This window comes from Bubalus kerabau, chromosome 6 (assembly GCF_029407905.1).
Source record: "Bubalus kerabau isolate K-KA32 ecotype Philippines breed swamp buffalo chromosome 6, PCC_UOA_SB_1v2, whole genome shotgun sequence".
NCBI lineage: Eukaryota > Metazoa > Chordata > Mammalia > Artiodactyla > Bovidae > Bubalus > Bubalus kerabau.
In genome coordinates this window covers 17,709,630-17,732,837 of record NC_073629.1, presented here as the reverse complement: position 1 = coordinate 17,732,837, position 23,208 = coordinate 17,709,630, and the positions used below count along the sequence as shown (strand labels likewise).

At 47.9% G+C, this 23,208-nt stretch overlaps 2 protein-coding genes across 2 annotated transcripts; both read right to left on the bottom strand.

Annotated features, from left to right (window-relative positions):
- Positions 1–5,821: 5,821 nt before the first annotated feature.
- S100A8 (S100 calcium binding protein A8) lies at positions 5,822–6,782 on the bottom strand. Its single transcript, XM_055586823.1, has 3 exons — positions 6,765–6,782; positions 6,166–6,328; positions 5,822–6,014 (listed from the first exon to the last, which is right to left on the bottom strand). Exons 2-3 carry the CDS (start codon positions 6,304–6,306, stop codon positions 5,886–5,888), a joined length of 270 nt encoding a protein of 89 aa, XP_055442798.1. The 5' UTR covers positions 6,307–6,328; positions 6,765–6,782; the 3' UTR covers positions 5,822–5,885.
- A 6,747-nt stretch (positions 6,783–13,529) lies between these two features.
- On the bottom strand, positions 13,530–16,090 carry LOC129656385 (protein S100-A15A). The gene is made up of 2 exons (XM_055587071.1): positions 15,941–16,090; positions 13,530–13,706 (listed from the first exon to the last, which is right to left on the bottom strand). Exons 1-2 carry the CDS (start codon positions 16,088–16,090, stop codon positions 13,530–13,532), a joined length of 327 nt encoding a protein of 108 aa, XP_055443046.1.
- Between the last annotated feature and the right edge of the window lie 7,118 nt (positions 16,091–23,208).

Here is a 23,208-nt window from a genome sequence, read left to right as displayed (position 1 = left end):
CTGGAGGATTACTCATACCAGGAAAAAAAAATAACCACAGTAATTCAGGCCCAAGTGAGGGTGAGGACCTGGAGACAGAAGAAAGAAGTCCAAAAGAGAAAGTTCGTCCCAGTAACTGCAGGGGGCAAGGACAAAGAGACCAAGAAGGGCAGAAGAGGAAGGGCGGGCCTTCTGCAAACACAGGTTGGAAATCAACTAGAAGAAAAGCACTTGCATGTCTGAACCAGGGTTTCCTGCCTGGAGACACCCGCAGATCTAATCCTAGTTTGCCATTTGCCAGATTAATAAATTTTGCTGAGTTTCTTAACTTCTCTGAACCTCCTTATGTGCAAAATGGAAATAGCAAGTATCAGTCTTATAGGGGTGTTATAAGAAACAAAAGAGATAAGCTATCACAAAGTCTATTGCTTAAAAGCAAAATTATCAACAAATATAGTGAGCCTGTGTCAAAATTCTTGTTTTAGTTCATTAATGAGAGAATCAGCAAAGATTTTTAAAAGCTGGTTTGAAGAATATTTGAGAATATACAAAGACATTCAGGAAAGGAATGACTAAGATTTTTAAATATGACTCAACGTTTAATAGGGAGATAAAAATCAAAGCAACAACCTCAAATGTGAATGTCTTGATTTTATTTTTATGATGACTGTATCTATAACAGTTCCTGTTTCCAAAGCTAAACACTGGAATAATACTGAATTGTCACTTAATTTAAGATAAGTAATTGCTTCTAATGACTATTTTGTTTCAGTGTCATGTATATATTTGAGTTTTTCTCTTTTGCATAATATTATTTGAACAAATGTAGATAGTTTATATGGGGCTTCCCAGGTGGTACGAGTGGTAAAGAACCCGCCTGCCAATGCAGGAGACGTAAGAGACACAGGTTCAATCCCTGGGTCAGGAAGATCCCCTGGAGAAGGGCATGGCAACCCACTCCAGTATTCTTGCCTGGAGAATCCCATGGACAGAGGGGCCTGGTGGGCTACAATCCATGGAGTCGCAAAGAATCGGACATGACTGAGCGACTAAGCACGTACACACATACACAGAGTTCATATGCTGCCTTTTTCAGTTCAACTTTGCATGGCCTCAAAGTCGGCTATGGAGTGTGTCTCATGTGGAAATACATAGAGGTTTAACATCTCTGCCAAGCTGTAGAATCATATTACCCCACCAAGCAGATGTGGACTACCTACTTCTTTATCCATTGTGATCTGTTAACCAAACACACTGTGCTGACCATGTTACACTTCCCAAAGTGCCAGATGATGGAAGGTTAACAAGCAGCGAAGACTTGCTTCTACTCAGGCAAACTCTAGCCTGAGATCAAAGATTTAAGCAATCACCATTTTGTCTTTCTCCAGGTTCGAGATGATTTTTTTTTTTTCCTTTCACACTGCCTTCCAGAAGGATAGCACCTTCCCTCCCCTTCTGGACTTCCCTTGTGGCTCAATGGTAAAGAATCCACCTGCCAATGCAGGAGACGAGGGTTCTGTCCCTGGGTTGGGAAGATCCCCTAGAGAAGGGAATGGCTACCCACTCCAGTATTCTTGCCTGGAGAGTTCCATGAACAGAGGGGTCACAGAGAGGTGACACAACTGAGCAAATAACACTTTTTCCCCCCTTCTCAGCCCATCTGAATTTAGGCTGAATTCCCTAGGTCAGGAGGCCAGAATCCAGGCTGATATCTGGACCCAACCAGAATCACTGTGGCTCCCAAGTAGAAGGATGTACAAGGAAGTCTTCTCCTCTGGAATAAGCTGTCTGTTCAGCTCCTAGACACCAGTTGCCCAATTCCATATACTCCCCATGCTCTTTAATAATTCTGTCACAACCGCAAGGCACTTGGCTGAAGTCAGGAGTCTTGGGTCTTGGGTGGGGAGCCTGGGTGGAGAAGTGGGATTTCAGACAGGTCATCCTTTAAGGCCAGATCTGCCTCAACTGGTGAGCCAAGTTCTTTGCGGGTTCAAAATGACATGAGGCTTCCTACTAAACCACCCATTTCTCAACTTTCCACCACCTTGTTCTTCTTTAGCTGCTGCAGCAACAGGAAACTGAAACACCTTGCTCTGGGCTACAAGCCCTGCCTGACTCTGCCCAGTAGGTCCTGTAATGGGCACAGCCTTGTTTATACATGACAGTCTGCAAGCCTGCCTCCTCCACAGACCTTCCAAAGATGGCTTCACTCATCGCCACCTCATTCTTCAGGTGGCCAGTGCCAGCTGGTCTACCTCCCACATTCAACCATGAACTTGGGTATCAACCATTTGACATCTCAGGGTCAATACAATTCTTCACAATCACTGGCCCATCACTTATGGTGAAACTCCAGAGGGCATTCTGGGCTGCCTTCCCTATGGTCCTCTTAGAGGACTCAGAGAAAGTGGACTCATTGGACTTTCAGCCAGCAGAGCACAGTTAACAATGGTAAAGCCCCCACCATCATCCCACCCAAAAGAATCCATTAGCAACCTTCTATACAAACCTTTTTTTCTACTTTTAGATAGAAATGTCTACTTTTTCAGCAGTTCTGTGAATTGAATTAAAGAGCAGAGTGACTGTAGATTTGGAATGGCTGGTTTCCTTGGGAATGTATTATAAGGATTTTACAGCAGTGCTGGAAAACGACAGGGAAATGGCAGGGGTGGAGCTCATCAAATTTTTTACGTGTTCAGCAGAGCCTTCAGCGACAGTGTTTGTTTTCCAATCAAGCGAAGATATCTCCTACTGGAACATCTCAGCTTCGGCAGTGAAGAAAACCCCTGTGATATAGTTCAGCTCTTTAGTTTTTCTATTGGAGAAAATCATTTAAATGACCCTTTTGTTCACGGCTCTCCTTAATGACTGAGTGAACAGTTAGTATCTGTATATTTGACTAAACCTTTTCCTAAGCTCTCAAAAAAAAAAAAAAATAATAATAATCCATTAGCAACAAGTCTAACGTGCATTTTCAAGGAGAGTGAAAGGCACTGGGATATGTTGCCCCTCACCCCCACTCAGACACATACAAATATCCACACAAATACACACACACACACATACACACCACCACCACCAATGTGGATAACTGAGGCAGAATGGGGCTGCCCTCTCCTTTTGTGCATTCACCCATTATGTTCCCTAAATATTGAATGAGGCCTGGGATGCTTCTTGGTGAACCATGACAACCTTTCCCATCTTTTTTGCCCTGGGCCACATTTGGACCAGCTGCTCACATTTAAAGGTGCCTCTCAGAACTGCAATGAGAGCCTCCTCCATGTACAGAGTGTGTTCACACTCCTGAGTTAGGTGAGAGTCAGACACGGCTGACCGACTGAGCACGCACGCACTTGGCTTTGGGGAATAGATAAAGAGATCCTCCAGGAAAACTGAGAAGGAAGAACTTTTGTCCCAACCTTCCCACGCCTGCACAGAGGGAGCCCACCCCCATATTTAGTGACTAGATCCCCCATCCCATTCTATGCCCCAGTCTCAGTTCTCTGCTGACTGCCAACCGTTTTCACTAATACATTAGCTGATAATAAAGTTAGCTGGTAATTAAAGCCTTGCTCTGTGAATAAGAGTTTAAGCTGTAATCTTTCCCTGTTCATTTGCATTTCTGTATGAGTAAACCCTACCACAAAGGAAAAGCCCAGTGATCTGGGGTGAGTAATCTTCAGCACTGGGACCCAGTTCATCTGAGTGGCATTTTCTTAGGTGAGGGAGAAACTTGCTTCTCCTGAAATCCAGGGGGTGGGGGGAAGGGGGGTGGATTGGCCAACTCCTTTTCTCCTCCTGGGGTTGAAGCACTTCTGCCTTCACCAAGGGTCCCCTCCTTCCCCCACCTTCACCCTCACAGAGTTGGGTTCCTCTACAGCCCAGGCTCCTGGAGTTAGAGGCACACAATCATCCCAGAGAGGGTGGAAGGCTCCCTGCTGTTTATGCAGTGATTCAGTGCCTGATGCACACAGAGGGACTCCAAGCCAGCATCCATATCCTGGGACACAGTGCCCCCACCCCAGCTTCACAGAGCAGAAGAGTTGTGAAGGGGTGGGGCAGCAGTAGAGAAACTAATTTAGCCCTTAGCAGCACATGTTCCCCACCTGCTACCCACCCCACCGAGTCTAGCCACAAACAAAACAACAATAATGGAAATACACACTCTACCTTTCATTACTAAAAATCCAGAAGCCAGAACAAATGTTCTTAACATTTGAGGGGTGTCTGCATCCTTTTTTAGTGATGAAAGACTCAGAGGAATGAGCATATACACATACAATCAGAATGGTGTACTCAACTTCAGTTCTGTTCCAGAGATGTACCATGCGTGAGAGCTTGCTCAGTCATTTCAGTTGTATCTGATTATTTGTGACCCTATGGACTGTAGCCCGCCAGGCTCCTCTGTCCATGGGGATTCTCCAGGCAAGAATACTGGAGTGCGTTGCCATGCTCTCCTCCAGGGGATCTTCCCGACCACGTCTCTTACATCTCTTGCGTTAGCAGGCAGTTCTTTACCTCTAGCACCACCTAGGAAGCCCCAAGATGTACCATAGTAAAGTAAAGTTGCTCAGTCGTGTCCGACTCTTTGCAACCCCATGGACTGTAGCCTACCGGGCTCCTCTGTCCATGGGATTTTCCAGGCAAGATAGACCAAGTCAAAATCCCTGGTGTAGAGCCTCTGGTGACAGCTCCCAACCCCCTTCTCCATAACTAACATCACCACCCCTCCTGCTAAGTGAGGACAACAGTAAATGTCCCAAAGACGCAGCACGGAAACTCAGCTTGCTAGCTGGGTTCTGGTGAGAGATGCCCATTCATTTTCTGGCCCTCCTGTTTCACCAGACCCAGAGTAATGATGGGGAGATTATTTTAGATAAGTCACTGATTATCAAAGCATTCACCCCACAGGGAAACAATTGAATACCCCATTCTTCACATTGAGTTTTATTAATGTATTAGCCTATCTGCCCTTTCCTTTATTTTTTAGTATCTATTTATTTATTTCACTGCGTTGAGTCTCAGTTGGAGTGCCAGGGCTTCTCACTAGCTGTGGCTCGGGGGCTCTAGAGAGGATGGGCTCAGTCGTTGTGGTGCGTGGGCTTAATTGCCCTGGAGCAGGTGTTATCTCCCTGGACCAGGGATCAAATCCATGTCTCCTGCATTGGAAGGCTAATTCTTAACCACTGGGCCACCAGGGAAGTCCTTCCTTTATTATTGAATAAAGTTAAGAGGTTGGAAATGGAGAGAGAAGGAAAGCTTCCTAAACCTCTTTAGAAGAAATTACAAGTGCGGAGGCCAGGGGGCTTATTAGTGTTACTTAATGTAACATCCACCTAAAGTCACAGGACAGCATAGAATTACTCTCTCTCTCTCTCTCCCTGTCTCTCTCTCTCTCATACACACACACACACACACACACAAGCACACACTTCTACATAGCTATCTCCCTAACTTCCTGAAAGTTACATGTAAGACATTTTGCTGGAAATTGAAATTTAGAGAATACTCTGAGTTTTCTTTATGTCACCCTGTTCTCAAATCACCCATATCATATATCACCCATATCACTCATACTACAACTATAGCATCTTGGACTTTCTAGAATCCTTAAATCCTGGAACTCAGGACTCAGGATTGTGGGGCTGGAGAGGCTCAGGAATCGCCTGGGAAGAACACGGGGAGGAGAGCAGACCAGTGGCAAGCACAGAGGGCTGCTGACAAATGGGTAGCGGGGGCAACACAGGTTCGTTTCTCTTCCTTTGGGTTTTCCAACCCTCCCTCCACCCCCACAGGAGCCTCATTCCACAAACAGAAAGCGCAATCAGGAGAGACCTGAGGTATCAACTATTTTATTACTCTGCAGGGATGAGTCCAGTGGCCTAGCCCCAGGCCCAATAGCTCTGCTATTCTTTGTGAATTTCTTCATGGGCTACCAGGCCCACTTTTATCACCAGCACGAGGAACTCCTCCAAATTAATTCCACCATCCTGATTGATGTCCAACTCTTTGAACCAAGTGTCCGCATCCTTTTTCTGTGAAGATTGGAGAAAGAGAGGTCAGAGGGTAAAGATCTCAGGGAAGCTGAGGCATGGCTGTCTGTTTGGAGCAACGCAGGTGATCAATGACCCAGGGCTTCATCAGATCCAGGCCGAGAACCCCAAACCACACCCAGTCCCTCCTCACCTTCATAAACTTAGGACACTCTGTCTCTAACAGTTTCTTCAAGTCATCCCTATAGACGGCATGGTAATTCCCTTGATTCAGGGAGTACTTGTGGTAGACATCAATCAGGCAGTTAATGGCACTCTCCAGATCCGTCAGCATGGTGTCCAAGGATTTGCCCCACCTGGAAGACGGAGCACCCGGCTAAGCCCGAAGTGGGGAAGGTGCCTGTGGGGACACTCAGGAAGCTCCTACCCCAGGGGATGGCTTTGCCTTGGATGACACCATCCAAGTAGCTAAAGCCAGCAGAGGGCTATGGCTACAAGGGGAAGGGGTGGGGTGATGTAGATGAGGGTGTGGGAGGAAGCAGGGTACCCAAGCACACACAGTGCCTGCCAGCTCTCCCCATGGCCTCATCCTCTGCCCAGGAGGGGCCCAAACGTGCCCTCACTCAAAAGTCCTAGAGCCCTCGGCCCCTTCTTCAACCCCAGGCTCATGTTCTTCTGGACCCTGTCCAGATACCAGCGAGCTTTCTCTCCCCTCCTCTGAGAAGGCTGCTGCACTCCTCAGCCCACCCCAGGGGCAGCCCTCAGTGACGGACAGACCACAGTTCCACTTACCAGGTCTCCCCAAAACAGAGTTGCCAAAAGACATGCAGGGCTCAGTGTCGGCTCCCTTTTATAGCAACCAGGATTGGCCAGCTGCCCAGGGCCTCGGGCCACTCAGAGGCAGCTACTCCCTTCCAGTGTTGCTACAGCCTCAAGTTTCCCAACAAGGAGAATGGGGCAATCACCGTGCAGAATGAAAAGTCCTGAGGGGGAGCACAGGAAAGGTAGAAGGAGGAAGGCAAGTGCCAGGCAGTGATGCCCAGGAGGAGAAACCAGGAAGAGGGCATGGTAAAGATTCTGCCTGTGGGCTGCTAGCGTCCCCTGGCATGGCCAACCATGGAAGCTCACTCCTAAGTCCTTCCCACTGTTGCTGTGGTTATTTGCATGGCTTCTCTATGCATCTCGGAAATAGAACTGAAGTTGAATGCCTCATTTTAAGTGCATGCAAATAAGCTCATTCCTCCACAGCATTCATCACATTGTCAAAAGGGTCCAAAGGCCTCTAAAAGGTTAAGAACACTTGTCCTAGTTGCTGGATTTTTAGTAACAGAAGGTGGAGTATTTCCATTATTATTGTTATGTGTGTGGCTGGACTCAGTGGGGATGTGGGTTGCTAAGGGTTAAGTCCGTTTCTCTGCTGCTGTCCCCACACCTTCACAGCACCTCTGTTCTGTGAGGCTGGGGTGGGCAGCACTGTGTCCAAGGAGATGGACGCTGGCTTGGGGACCCCCTACGAGCATGAGGCACTGAGCCGCTGCATAAACAGCAGGGACCCTTCTATCCTCTCTGGGGTGATTATGTGCCTGTGACCCCAAGAGTCTGGGCTATAGAGGAAAACAACTCTGTGGGGGTGGGGAAGGAGGGCACTTTTGGAGAAGGCAGAAATGTTTCAACCCTAGGAGGAGAAGAGGAGGTGGGCGATTCCCCCAGGATTTCAGAAGGAGCGAGTCCTTCCCCCCAACCTGGGTTCCAGTGCTGAAGATTTGTGATCATTTCTCTTGTACAGAGTACTTGACATTCGTGTAAACTGTTCAGACCCTCAGAATATGCCTATCAGAAAGTCGGGGCCCAGAGCCCCCTCAATCTATACACACGGAAGCCGAGACCTAGAAAGGTGAAGCGGTTCACACAGTTTCGCAGTGCAGATGTGTCAGAGCGCAGACAGGATCCCAGGCTCCAGGGCATGATCTGACAAGAACATGACTCTGCTGAGAAAGCCCCTCCCATCTCTCCATCCTTCATACATTGAACCAATATTTTCCTTATGCTTCTCCGAGGCCTAAGCCATCATCGCCTCCTAGAGGAAGCAGATGGGATTAGCCTCTCTCTACTTTATGTTCCTGCAACCCTTTGGGCTTTATTCTATCATTAACTTTGTAGCTGCGTGACCTTGGGCTAATTACTTACCCTCTCTGTGCTTTAGTTAGCTCAATTATTAAATAGAGATTACAATAAAGTCTACCTCCAACCTACAAGGGACAATATTTGCAAATCATATATATGAGAAAGAGTTAATACCCAGAATACAGAAAGAACTCCTACAACTCAACTCCAAAAGAAAGCAAATAACCCAATGAAAACTGAGGTGGGAGGGAGGTTCAGGATGGAGGGGATATATGTATATATGTATACATCAGTTTTTCCTGTGGTCATGTATGGATGTAAGAGTTGGACTGTGAAGAAGCCTGAGCGCTGAAGAATTGATGCTTTTGAACTGTGGTGTTGGAGAAGACTCTTCAGAGTCCCTTGGACTGCAAGGAGATCCAACCAGTCCATTCTGAAGGAGATCAGCCCTGGGATTTCTTTGGAAGGAATGATGCTAAAGCTGAAACTCCAGTACTTTGGCCACCTCATGCGAAGAGTTGACTCATTGGAACAGACTCTGATGCTGGGAGGGATTGGGGGCAGGAGGAGAAGGGGACGACAGAGGATGAGATGGCTGGATGGCATCACTGACTCGATGGATGTGAGTCTCAGTGAACTCCGGGAGTTGGTGATGGACAGGGAGGCCTGGCGTGCTGTGATTCATGGGGTCGCAAAGAGTCGGACACAACTGAGTGACTGATCTGATCTGACTGCCAACAAAAACAGAAAATAACAAGTCTCGAAAAGGATGTGGGCACTGCTGGTGGGCATGTAAAGTAGTGAAGCCACTGAGGGAAAATAATAGAGTGGTTCCTCAAAAAATTAAAAACCAAATTAGCATTTGATGCAGCAATTCCACTTCTGGGTATATACCTAAAATAGTTGAAAGCAGAGTCTCAAAAAGATATTTGTGCCCTCATGTTCACAGAAGCATTATTCACAACAGCCAAAATGTGGAAGCAACCGGAGTGTCCATCCACAGATGAATGGATAAATAAATGTGGTATGTACATACAATGGAATATTATTCAGCCTTTAAAAAGGAAGAAAAATCTTGACACATGATACAACATGGGTGAACCATGAGCACAGACAGTGAAGTAAGACGTTTAAAAAGACCAGTATCTCCATTTATATGAGGTACCTGGAGTAGCTGAACTCATAGAAACAGAAGTAGAGTGGTGGTTGCTAAGGTCTAGGAGGAGGGCTGTGGGGGTAATTATTTATTGGGTACAGAGTTTCAGTTCCAAGATGATGAGAGTTTTGGAGACCAGATGCACAACAAAGGGAATACATTTAACACGACTGAACTGGACACTTAAAAACTGGTTAGGATGGTAAATTTTATGTTAGAGATATATATATGACTTCCCTGGTGGCTCAGACGGTTAAGCGTCTGTCTACAATGCAGGAGACCCAGGTTCGATCCCTGGGTTGGGAAGATTCCCTGGAGAAGGAAATGGCAACCCACTCCAGTACTCTTGCCTGGAAAATCCTATGGACAGAGGAGCCTGGTAGGCTACAGTCCATGGGGTCGCAAAGAGTCAGACATGACTGAGCAACTTCACTTTCACTTTCATATATGTGTAGCTCAGTCGTGTCCGACTCTTTGTGACCCCATGGATTGTAGCCCAGCAGGCTCCTCTGTCCATGGAATTTTTCAGGCAAGAATACTGTAGTGGGTTGCCATTTCCTACTCCAAGGTTATATATATATATATATATATAACCACAATTTAAATATTTTAAAATCCTAAATGCTTCCACTCCCCCAAAATAAAATCTGCTAGATAGTGTCGTTGTGAGCATTAAAAATAGATGCAAAATATTTATGACTTGTGGCCTTTTATTAATAGAAATTATATTTTAATTAAAAGTTTACACACAAAAAAACACGTGAGGCTTTTAAAGCAGCACATAGTAAGCCAGCACTGTGTGAGTGTACACCGTGATCACTGCCCCATCGATAAGTCCGACTCCCCAGCTGGGCTGTGAACCCTTGAGGACCCAGACTGGGTCACCTGTGTCTGCCTCCCTGGGACCCAGGTCAGCATCAGCTATACACTATAACAGCAACAACAATCAACAAGAACAAACAATAGCAAAATAATGGTTGGTATTTATTGGGCTCTTACCATGTGCCAGGAACCACTGTCATTGTTTAAGAGCTTTATTTACATCAATCCATTTAACCCTCATATAATCCAATGAAGTATGTTCTATCATAATTTCCACTTAACAGATGAGGACACTGAGGCCCATAGAGACACAACGCTCAGAGCCTCAAATGACCCGGGTGACATGACCTACTGTGACATCATCCATTTCCTGCACTTGACTGGAATACCTCTCTGCCAATAAAGTGCTTCTCATCCTTCCTGACCCAGTCCAGGCATCATCTGCTCTGGTCCGTTGCTGACTCTCTGTCCCCCACTGTTGTCAATGCTGAGTGAATTCTCACCTCCATGCTACCAAGCTCTTCTGCATCACATATTTGCTCTGCTATATTGGAGTTCACCTGTTTATTGCCTGTCTTTTCTTTGGGACTAAGGGCCCCTTTAGAGCAGAAACCACATCACATCCTGGGGTCTGGTACATACTAGGTACTCAATTAATACTTACTGAGGGAATAAATGAATGAAGAATAGAACACTTGATCGAGCCCTTATCCCATGCAGAAGTTCCCTTTATCATACCCAGCCACTTTAAATGATAGTGTTTTTGGAACAAAGGAGGATATAGACCCACCCACCAAATACAGTCTGCCTTCCTTGATAGTCAACCTCCTGATAGGAAAATAGGGCTGTTTATGACGTCAAATATGACAAGTTTTCAACCAATGATCAAGCACTCGGCGCCTACGTACAGTTGTCCAGACCCACTTCTCAATGACCTGCACAATCACATCTTACCTCAAATAGCACATCGTATTTTCAGAGTGTTTTTGCATCCACTAACTCATCTGATAACACTGTGAAGTGGACATCACAGATGTAACTCTCCCTGTGTGACAGATGAGGAAACTGAGGCCTGAGGTCCTACGGGCTTTGTTTTGGTGCTTACGTGCCAAAAGCACACTTTAGAACAAGCTGGCTTCTTCTGAGATTCTTCTTCAGGTTTGTTCACCAGCCCAGGATGGCATTCACGCTGACCTCTCTCAAGGAGGGTGATGGCGAGATTGACAGAGACGATGTTTTTCCAGGCCCCGACCCCTCAGGAGATGCCTGCCTTGAAGCCACTCCTGAGAACATCCGGGTGGAAACAGCTTCCTTTATCCAGAAAGGACGGAAAACAGGTCCCAGGCCCAGTGAGGGAATCGTAAACCATGATCCCCTCCAGCATCGTGTGCTTGTCACTGGAGCCTACTGGTCAGCAAAGCCATGAAACACCGCCCCAGAGAAGCTTTCCCTGGACAGGCAGCCTTGGGGGCTTCCGGGAGAGCAGGAGCCAGGCTGAGCTGACCCGGAAGGAGATAGTGTCAGGAATTGGGCAAGCACGAGGGGAAAAAGGTAGCACCTGTAATCAGACTGACAGACATGGAGCAACCCAGGGGGAACGGAACTTAGACCTGTTTACAGGAAAGAGCTCAGTCCTGGCTGTGTGTCTCAACACCAGGCCCAAGCCCGTGGCTGAGGAAATGAGGACAGAGCATGGAGGGCCGGTGGAGAAACCCCCAGGAAGGGACAGGAGGGCTGGGCTGAGCCGCCGCTTTGCAATCAAATGCCTGTGCAACCCAGTACATTTCAGGTGAGACAGGCAGGGAGGATCCACCTGCGCCTGGGACAAGGGTGGCCTGAGTCACCCTGCCAACTGTCTCCCAGTCTCTGGATGTGACTAAGGACCTGCACGAGGCAACGTAGAGCCCGGTCATGGGATTCCAGCCCACAGGCCCCACTCCTGCACAGCCCCAGCTCCACTCTGTGTGCTGACGTTGGGCCATGTCACAGAGATGACAGGACAGGGTCCCTGTCTTGGAGGAGGATACAGACAGCCACACATAACCTCAGTGCAGCAGGATAAGCACTTCCACAGGGGAGGTCCAGAGGGAAAGTGGGGCCAGTGACACTGACCCCTAGATGACGAGAATTGAAGATCAGCCAGTATGTGAACGTGGCATCCACGGAGGGCCTGCTTCTGAGCTCCACTGATCAGGAACAAAGGTCTCCAGTTTGGCCTGCAGGGCGCTGCTCCCCATGTTTGGTTCACAGGTCCAGTTGGCAGAGGGAACCAAACCAAGTCCTTTAAATAACTTGATTGGGGTACCCAATCACCTGCATAGGGGTGCAGACAATTACCCATCACTCTTTCAAATAACTCATTGTTTCTATCACAGTGCACTCAGGACATGGGTTCTCAGACCATCCTCAGAGAAGAAATCCACCAAGATGGACCCAGCAGGACCTAAAGGCAGATGAGACCCTCCCGCAAGAGATTGTGCATCAGCTTTCTGGGCTTCCAGGGAGAGACAAAAACAAACAACACAGTGAGAGGCAGGGGCAAGTCTGAGCTGGAAGGGATGAGGGAGTCACAAATAGCCCAGAGTCAGAACAACACCCATATCCATCATCATTTATTTATTAACAATAACAAAACCAAACCTTCCTCTCCCCAGGAAGCTTTCTCTGATCGATAGTCACCCACATTCCACTCATCAGTCTTCTCATTAACAGGCTGCATTGCCAACTTTAAGTTTGACCCATCTCTGACTCAATGTCTGGAAAACCCACCTCACAATCTTCCCTCACCAACTGGCCATGGACCTGCCACCCATGTCAATTACCAGCATCATCTTCCCCACCCTGTCCTGGGCCCTTCCCAGTCCTGGCTGCTCCGCCTTTCTTGGGGCTCTCTTTTGAAGCTGGGAGAACTTCTTCCCTCGTGGCTCCTGTCCAATCAGGTATGTGTAGTGAATGAGTGACCACAACATCAGTGGTGAGGCCTGGCTTCCTTGTCAGAGAGCTGACTCCCCGAGAGAAGAGACTCCACCCTCTCGGGTAAGGGCTGTCTCCCCACTCAGACAGGGGTGCCTGGGGCAGGGGCTATCTCCCCACTCAGACAGGGGCTCCTGGGGGCAGGGGCCGTCTCCCCACTCAGACAGGGGTGCCTGGGGGCAGGAGCTGTCTCCCGACTCAGACAGGGGCTCCTGGGGGCAGGGGCTGTCTCCTCACTCAGACAGGGGCTCCTGGGGCACAGACTACCCAAAATGACTGATCCTCAGAGTAGGACCAAATCTTTCTTTCTGGGCCCAGAGCAGATCCATGGAACCAGGAACTGAGCAACACCCAGAAGTCTTTACAAAGTTGCTTTATTCTCTTCCCTCACAGCATTCACTCCACACACACACACACAGCTCTGTCTTCAGCTGCCCACAGCTAGGTCACACCTGCTCCCTAGGCAGGCCCGTGCACTCCCCCTAATAGAGGCTGTGCTGGGTGCAATAATGGGCACACAGCTGCCGGTGGTACTGCAAGTGGTAGTCCTTCACCAGCTTGCCCAAGATGTAGAGGAACTCCTCAAAGCAGATCTGGTTGTCCTGGTTCTTGTCTGCCGCCCGGAACAACTGTGTGATGTAGTACGGCTCCTTCCGGCCCTGAGGAGTGAGCAGAGGGTCAACCATGCACCCCAGCACCACCCTGCAGTGAAGGCCAGGCGCTCCTCAGCCTGCTGGTGGAAGGACGGGGGCAGTCGGTGGGAGAGTGTGGCCTGGCCCTGTCTGGAGGGGGTTTACAGGAGACAACTCCTCATTCAGTCAGTGCCCAGGACCCTCTGTGCTGCAGAATGTTCAGGCAGCAGTGTCGGGGGCACCTCAGCTAACTGGACCTGGGGCTGCATGGGAGACAGAGAATACAGGCAGGGCTCCATGTGCTGGTTGACTGGGCACACCCAACACAATTCACCTTTGCCCATCATCAGGGGCTCTGGGCTAAGTCGGTTCAGTCATATCTGACTCTGTGCAACCCCATGGACGATAACCCGCAAGGCTCCTCTGTCCATGGGGATTCTCCAGGCAAGAATACTGGATTGTGTTGCCATGCCCTCCTCCAGGGGATCTTCCCAACCCAGTGATTGAACCCGGGTCTCTTGCATCGGCAGGCCAGGTCTTTACCACTAGCGCCACTTGACTATCTCTCCACTAGCTAAAGTGCCAGCTCCCCTGAAGGGACAGCGCAGCCCAGGGGCATCAGGGTGGAAGGCTATGCCTTCCTCCTCTACAGTGGGAGCCTCCAGGGCAGAGCCCCCTGCCCGTCATCTCTGCATCTCCAGAGCTACTGCTGGGCCAGCACCAGGTGGGGTCAGATATCTCCATGCAGTCATCTGCCTGGGAACTATTTAGGACTCTGTGCCCGTGTCACCTCCAGAAAGCACAAAAGACGGGAAAGGCCAGAGCTAGGGGCCCTGGAGTTGCTGGGACGTCCCAAGTAGGCAGCCCTCAGGGCTGGCATAGGGAGGAAAGGGGCATTGGAGGTGGAAGGGACAGCAGGGAGGAGTCCAGCTCAGAGGGTAGGTGCAGGCAGGAGGCTCACTGAGCAGTGCGGGTGAAGCAGGTGCCAGCAGGATTTCGTTGGTGGGCACGGGAAAGCTGGAGTGAACCTCTCAGAAAGCCTCCAGGAAGGAGGTCGCTGCAATCGTCAGCAGCCGTGGGCCTGGGAGCAGTCCTCATCCCTGTGGAAATTCTCCCCTTCCATCTCCCCCATGGCCCCACCATCTACTTATTGTCTTATCTCCTCTGCAAATTTGGTTGACCTGAGAAACGGGAGGCCTCCGGCCTGGGGCAGGCACGTCCCAGCTTCCCTCCTCTCAGACCATGGCCCAGGCTGCTACACTTGCCCAGTGAGTCCTCCAGTGCAGGTTCTGGGGTCCTCGCACAGCCCCGTGACATTGGCAACTGGCCTTGGAAAGAAAAAGTTTTCCCAGAAACAGGGACTAGCCAGTCACCCTGGTCCCACTGCCCTGTGACTCTCGAGGCTGCACTCCAATAAACAGAGGGCGAGGCTCTCTCCTCTGACAGGTCCCAGAGGCCGGCAGGGGACACGACATGAGATGTGACCAGAGGAGGTGCCTCTCCTGGAATGGAGGGCCTTGAGTTGGGCACCACCTGAAGTACTCTGGATGTGACAGTCCAGAGACCCCGGGACTGGGCGCCAAGGGCCAAGAGACAGACACTTCCGCCAGCCTTGCAGTCCCCAAGGAGCTCGGTAGTCACAAGGCTGGGGCTGATGACAGAGGAGAGGCACAAGCCTGAGGAGGTGGCTGAGCCCAGCCTGAGTTCCGGGGCTGGACCCCCAGGCTGCTCGGAGGGACTCTGTTGGCCTCTCGGATGGGAGAGGAAATGACATTCCCAGCCCCGCAGGTTAGCAGCAGCCACCACAGCCCAAACTGTCCTCCACTGGGACCAGGAGGTGGATGAGAGAGGCTTGGATAGACCCCAGGAGAAGGGCCTAGGGTTCAAAGGTCAGGTGTGGGGCAAGGTCGCTGACCGAACTAGCCTGTGGGCAGAGGAAGGATTTAGGTCCTTTTCTTTCCAGAAGCAGGTCAGGCAGAAGAACAAACAGGTTTGGGGTTAGGACTGAGTTTCAGGGATTAGCTGTGTTTGGTCTGGAGTGGGGCCAGGCAGAGAGTTTCAGGAGAGGGAAGAACAGAAAATAAACCCAGGCTGGGCCACGCTTCCCCCACCAAACATCCTGCCCTCCGCCCTCCCGCACACTCCCTCCCATAGCTGGAAGTGCTCCTAAGAGATGGCTTCCCGCACCTTCACCCACACCAATCGCTTCCAGCCCCACAAGCAACCCCATACTTTATGTATCCCCACCCAGCCCCACGCACCAAGGTCTCCATGAAGCGGGGCACGTTGTCCATGAGCAGAGCCTTCAGCTCCTCCAGCGACAGTGTCTCTACATCCCCTTCCCGGGCAGCGTACTCGTGGTAGCAGTGGATGATTTGGAAGAGGGATTCCTCCACTGGTGTGTCTGTCATGGTGGCTGGGCCTGGGCCCGGGATGGGGGCAACTCAGGAGATGCAGGGGGAAGCAACTGGGGACAGTGGAGAATCTGGGGGCAGGGAGCACAGCAGAGCAGGCCAGGCAGAGGCCAGGCCACAACAGGTGGGTGCTTCCTCCAGGAATCATCTGCCCACCTGTGTAAGGGCCCCCTCTCTGCCCTCCCCACCTGACCCCTTGCAAACTTGGCTTAGCCTCCATGCCCTGCAGGAAACTGCCACAAACTCAGGACAGGGCTCTGTCCCTTCCCCGAGCCAGCAGCCTTCCAGGAGACAGGATCTGTGTCCTGTGTCCCACCCCCAACCATGCCCTCAGCTTAGGAGCCCTCAAAATCGAGAAATCAAGGAGCCCTCAAAATCAAGAATGAGAAGAAATTAGACTCTTGGAAGCAAGATGACATATCCCAATGGAAATATTTTTAAACCCCGTGAGAAGGCAAGATACCCACTACCATAAACTATTTTGTAACACAAACAAAATATTGAGATAACTATCCTACCCAGAACCCCAGATGCACTCAAATATTGTTTTCCTTTTGGGGCTTAATACAGACGGCACAGGGACCCCCATCTTGCTCCCACTCCTGCCCTAACTGGCCCTCTCTGAAGGAATCTGTGTGCTATCTGCATGCCCCCGGGGCCCCCAGAGTCTCTGTGTGTGGGGCTGTTCAGTGCCCAGTGTCAGGGGCAGGCAGGGGTGCCATGGCCTGTCCCAGTCACCCCAAAGCCCCATCCAGGTGCTCTGCATGGGTGAAAGCAGGTGCCCTCAACCCCCTGCTCCCCACTTCCTTTAGAGATGAGATCCCTGTTTTCAGGAGGCAGAGTAGTCCAATAGCATCAGCTGTCCTCCCTGGATTCTGGGCAGATAAGATTCATGACAACTGGTTCCAACTCTTAACAGAGCCAGCCAGGCCCTGGGCAAAGCAGGTTATGCACAGTATACCATGCAATCCTCACAATGACATTATAAAGTAGGCATCACGCCCCCACCCCATCTTCCTGAGGAGGAAACGAAATCCAAAAGGCCTAAGTAAATTTCCCCAAATCACACAACTGACCATTTGGAGCTGGAATCAGTCAGTGTCTTTGGGGTTATAAGACATGTTTTTGATTTGGAAGTCCTTAACCCTTTTGAGGCCACAGTATGCTATTGGGACATCGATCTACAAGGCACACATCCTCCAAAATGGGTAAGCAACTCCTTTCAGCTATCGTGGACCTGTGCAGGATATCCTGGCCCCACACAACCCAGCCCACCCCCACAGCTCTCTCGGACCAGGCGCTGACCTGTTGCTGCTGGGGTGAGGCTGCTGCTGATCCACAGTCTTGATCTGTTTTATCCTAGAGATTCCTCAGTGCTCAGGCAAGAGGCAGTTTGAGAGCAGGGGCTCCTCTGCCAAGTCCCACATCCTGCCCATCCTCAATGCCTCCAATTATGGTAGCCAGCGCTGTGACTCTTAACTGGTTCCTCAGCAGCACGACTGAGCCTTAATTGCATTCCTGAGATGACATCACAGGACACTGCTTTCTATGATTAACTCAGTTTCAGGGACCCACCTGCCCTCAGAGCCTGATCTAAAGCATCTCAGAACCACAGAAGATCATGTTATCCATCTCCCCACCTCAGAGCTCATCATCACAGCTCCAGGGCTCATTTGGGGTCAGACACACAACTTAAATACATCTTTGGGGATGTCCTCCCACGATTAGCAAACCCCCAAACTCCAGAGTCACGAAGCACATTCATTCATCCAACAAATATTTCTCAAACAGTAGGCCCTCTCTAGGCAATAAAGAATAAGACATGAGGCCAAGTCATAGGGTGAGGACGCTTGGAGGGGACAGAGTCACACACAGTCAGAAAGCACTGTGAACACTCCTAGTTTAGGGGCATAAACAGGGTACCCTGGGCACCTAAGGAGCACCTCCGCCTGCCTGGAAAGCTGCGGAAGGTTTCCTCGGGAGATGCTATTTGCCGTGGCACTTGAAAATATGGTTGCAAGGAGATGCATGGAGAACCAGGCACTCCAGACAGAGGAAAAGGCTTTGCCCAGGGGCAAAGGCTCAGGTGCATGAGAGAGAGTGGCTTGCTTGGGGGATGAAGTCCACAGGGTATCCGATGAGCAGTTAGAAGAAACAAGACTGGAGAGGCAGCATGGAGACCAAATGTGAAAGGCCCTGTGTGCCAGGCTAGAGCTGCAACTTTATCCTGTGCAAAGAAAGTAGCTGATGGGGGATTTTTAAATGGGTTGGGTGATGGGTGAGAGGTGACAGAAGTAGTAAGGACACCTTTATGACCAACCTAGATAGCATATTGAAAAGCAGAGACATTACTTTGCTAACAAAGGTCCGTCTAGTCAAGGCTATGGTTTTTCCTGTGGTCATGTGTGGATGTGAGAGTTGGACTGTGAAGAAAGCTGACCTCCAAAGAATTGATGCTTTTGAACTGTGGTGTTGAGAAGACTCTTGAGAGTCCCTTGGACTGCAAGGAGATCCAACCAGTCCATTCTAAAGGAGATCAGCCCTGGGATTTCTTTGGAAGGAATGATGCTAAAGCTGAAACTCCAGTACTTTGGCCACCTCATGCAAAGAGTTGACTCATTGGAACAGACTCTGATGCTGGGAGGGATTGGGGGCAGGAGGAGAAGGGGACGACAGAGGATGAGATGGCTGGATGGCATCACCGACTCAATGGAGGTGAGTTTGAGTGAACTCCGGGAGTTGGTGATGGACAGGGAGTCCTGGCGTCCTGACGTGTAAGCTTGGCCTCCATTCAGGTGCCGTCTGGCTGACAGGTTCTTGAGTGACAGGTGAACTGCCTCACCACCCCTCCCCACCCTGACCCCAAGCCTTCTCGCAGCCACCCCCTTCCACTTCTGTCTCACCCATGCATCTTCCATGGGAGGAGCCACACAGGCTGATGAGTAAATCTCCCAGAAGGGAGGGCCAAAGGACAGTTAATTAACCAGAGATTGTGTCTTGGCATGCCTGAAGATTTGAGAGAAAAATAGGTATATAGTTAAAGCAAAATGTGTTCCAGTTTACAGGGTGAGCCTTCATCTGACCAACTTAATGATTTCCTGAGCAAACAAGTGGTTCATCAACACACTTTTATATTTTGAAAATAAAAGCAGGGCTCAAATTTCTAAACAGTAAAACAATTTGGCAATGCCAAGCTGAAGTCACAGAGATATGTTTGATTCAGCCATTCCCTGGGAATTGATTCCCATTCTCCTGGGAATTTATTTTACAAATGTAATCAGAGAGATGTTTAAAAGCGATAAATAAGAAAATGTTCACAACTCCGATATCTATAGCCAAGGGACAAAATAGAAGTGAAAACCTTGAAAACGACTACTTATCAAATTTCAGATGGAGATACATCCTTGGACAATCTCCACATGATAATCTGTTACTCAAAAGGAACTCCATTTTTGGCCCATGGCATGAAGTGGGTAGAAGGTCATTTGCAGCCCTCTTCACCCTGCCTTTGTTCAACCTGGGAAAAAATGGCTCTACACCATCGGACTACACGGTGATGACCTCCTCCCACAGCTCTACTGTAACTATTTTGTCTTATTATTATGCTGTGAGCATCCTCTCACACTACCAACCAATGCGAGCCTGGTTTTTAATAACTGTGGAGTGATCATTTGTTTCATGCATCAAATTTTATTGTATTAATCTATTATTGGCAGACACTTAAAATACTCCAAGTCTGTCCACTTTAATCAACTCTTCCTTAATGTTGATATTTCTTCAGAATTTTGGCATGTGTGCTAGGTTCTGGGGAGAAGGGGAACAGAAGTGACTTGATATTCCCTTCCCCTGCCAGAGCCAACACTCTGTATCCACCCAAAGCCCACCACCAGAGCCACCACCCACATCTCATTACGACAAACAAGTCCCTAAACACCAGCTGCACAGCCAACCCACACATACACACACCTGAACACAGACATCACTGCTGCAGAGAGAGCTCCCATGTACTAAACCCGAGAGGGCTCCCCTCGGCCATGACTTCCTTCGGTGAGAGAAAAGGCCCACCCCAGCAGCCTTCCCCATCCTAATATAAAAATCAGTAGACTGCTTTACAGTGTTGCATCGGACTGCGTGTATCTAGATATTTACCTTTACCTGTGAGATTGATTGGAGAAGGCAATGGCACCCCACTCCAGTACTCTTGCCTGGAAAATCCCATGGACGGAGGAGCCTGGAAGGCTGCAGACCATGGGGTCGCGAAGAGTCAGACACGACTGAGCCACTTGACTTTCACTTTTCCCTTTCATGCATTGCAGAAGGAAATGGCAACCCACTCCAGTGTTCTTGCCTGGAGAATCCCAGGGACGGGGGAGCCTGGTGGGCCGCCGTCTATGGGGTCGCACAGAGTCAGACACAACTGAAGCGACTTAGCAGCAGCAGCAGCAGTGAGATTGATGCTGGCCTATGTTTTCACATTGCTGTTTAGTGAGTTTTCATTTTGATTGAGGAACTTTCTTAAGTGTTTCTTGTGAGGCAGTTCTACTGACAACAAAGTCCCTTAGTTTTGTTTGTCTGGGAAAAGAAAAAAAAGAAAAGCCTACGATCTAATGACTTCATGGGTGAATTCTACCAAACATTCAGAAAAGAATACCACCAGTGCTTCTTAAACTCTTTCAAAAAACAGAAGAAGGGGGAACACTTCCAAACTCAGTTCTTGAGCATCACCCCAATACCAAAATCAGGTAAAGATTCTACAAGAAAATAAAACTACAGGCCAATACCCCCTGATGAATGTAGATGCAAAAATTCTGAGTAAATACTAGCTAACTGAATTTAAAAATACATTAAAAGGATCATGTACCATAACTAAATGGGGTTTATCCCAGGGATGCAAGGATGGTTCAACGTGTGTAAGTCAATCAAGGTGGTGTAATACATTAATAAAATGAAAGAGAAAAAAAAAAACATGATTATTTCAATAAATGCAGAAAAGGTGCTTGACAAAGTTTAACTTTCATTTACAATTAAAACTCTCAACAATATTGTTATAGAAGCATCTTATCTCAACACAATAAATGGCATATATGAGAAGACCACAAGTAACTTCATAGTTAATGGGGGAAAAACTGAAAGCTTTCCCTCTAAGATCTGGCATAAGGCAAGGAGGCTTACTCTTGTCACTTCTTATCAACATAATAATGGACGTTCTAGTTAGAGAAATTAGAAAATTAGACAAGAAGAGGAAATAAAAGGCATCCAAATAGGAAAAGAAGAAATAAAAGTATCTGTTTGCAGATAGCAAGGTGATATATATAGAAAACACTAAAGACTAAACAACTACAAAAACCCTGTTATAAATAATAAACTAATTCAGTAAAGTTACAGGATATGAAACAAACATATGAAATCCACTGTATTTCTATACCCAAACAATAAACTATCCAAGAGGGAAATGAAGAAAATAATCTCATTCACAACAGCAACAAAAAGAATAAAATACTTAGGAAACAACAAGAGGTGAAAAACTTGCACTCTGAAAACTTATAAAAATATTTATTAAGGAAATTTTTTAAAAACAGACAAAAGGAAAGACATCCTTTGCTCGTGGATTGGAAGAATTAATATTGTTAAAATGTCCATTCTAACCAGAGTGATCTATAGATTCAATGCAATCCCTATCAAAATCCTAGTGACATTCTTTATAGAAATAGAAAAACAATTCTAAAATTTGTATGGAACTGTAGAAGACCCTGAATAACCAAACCAATCTTGAGCAATAAGAACAAATCTAAAGACATTTGATCATTTCAAAATTCATTACAACACTGCAGTAATCAAAAATTATGATACTGGCATAAGAACACACCTATAGATGAATGGAACAGAATACAGAGTCCAGAAATAAATTCATACCTTAAAGTCAACTGATCTTCAACAAGAGTGCCAAGAGCACAAAATGAGGAAAAATCAGTCTCTTCAATAAATGGTGTTGGGAAAATTGAATATCAACATGCAGAAAAAGGAACCATGATCTCACCATATACAAAAATCAACTAAAAGAAGGATTAAGGACTTAAATGCAAGTCCTGAAACTGTAAAAACTACTAGGAAAAAACATAGGGGGAAAGCTTCTTGATATTGGTCTGGGTAATAATTTTTTAATGTGAACCCCAAAATCACAGGCAACAAAAGCTAAAATAGACAAATGGGATTGCATTAAATTAAAAAGCTCTGCACAGCAAAGGAAACAACCAACAGAGTAAAAGGAAACCAGAATAGGAGAAAATATTTGCAAACCATATATTTGATAAAGGGTTAATATCAAAAATAAATAAGAAACTCATACAACTCAACAGCCAAAAAACTAATGCCCCATGGGCAAAGAATCTGAATAGATATTTCTCAAAAGAATACATACAAATAGCCAGAAGGTATATGAAGAAGCGCTCAACTTCAATAGTTGAATAGGAAATGCAACTCAAAACCACAATGACGTAAAACCTCATACCTGTCAGAGTGGTTACTATCAGAAAGAGAAAGATGACAAATGCTGGTGAAGATGTGGAGAAAAGCAAATCCTTAAATACTGTTTTGGGGAATGTATATTGGTACAGACTTCATGGAAAATAATGGAGGTTTCCTCAAAACTCAAAAATAAGATTACCTATGATCCAGCAATCCTACTTCTGGATATATATTCAGAGGAAATGAAACCAGGATCTCAAAGAGATATCTGCATTCCTGTATTTATTTCAGCATTATTCAAGCAGCCAAAATACACTAAAACCTAAATGTCCATAGACATGGATTCCTGGGGGTACAATGGTTAAGAATCCGCCTGCCAATGCTGGGGACACAGGTTTGATCCCTGGTCTGGGAAGATTCCACATGCCAATCAGCAACTAAGCCCCTGCGTCACAATGACTGAAGCCTGTGTGCAGTAGAGCCCACCCACACACTACAGCTACTGAAGCCCACGCACCTAATGCCTGTGCTCCCCAACAAGAGAAGCCACCGCAGAGAAGCCAGTGCACCGCAGTTAAGAGCAGCCCTTGTGCACCACAACCAGAGAAAGCCCACAGGCAGCAACCCAGCACAACCAAGAATAAATAAAT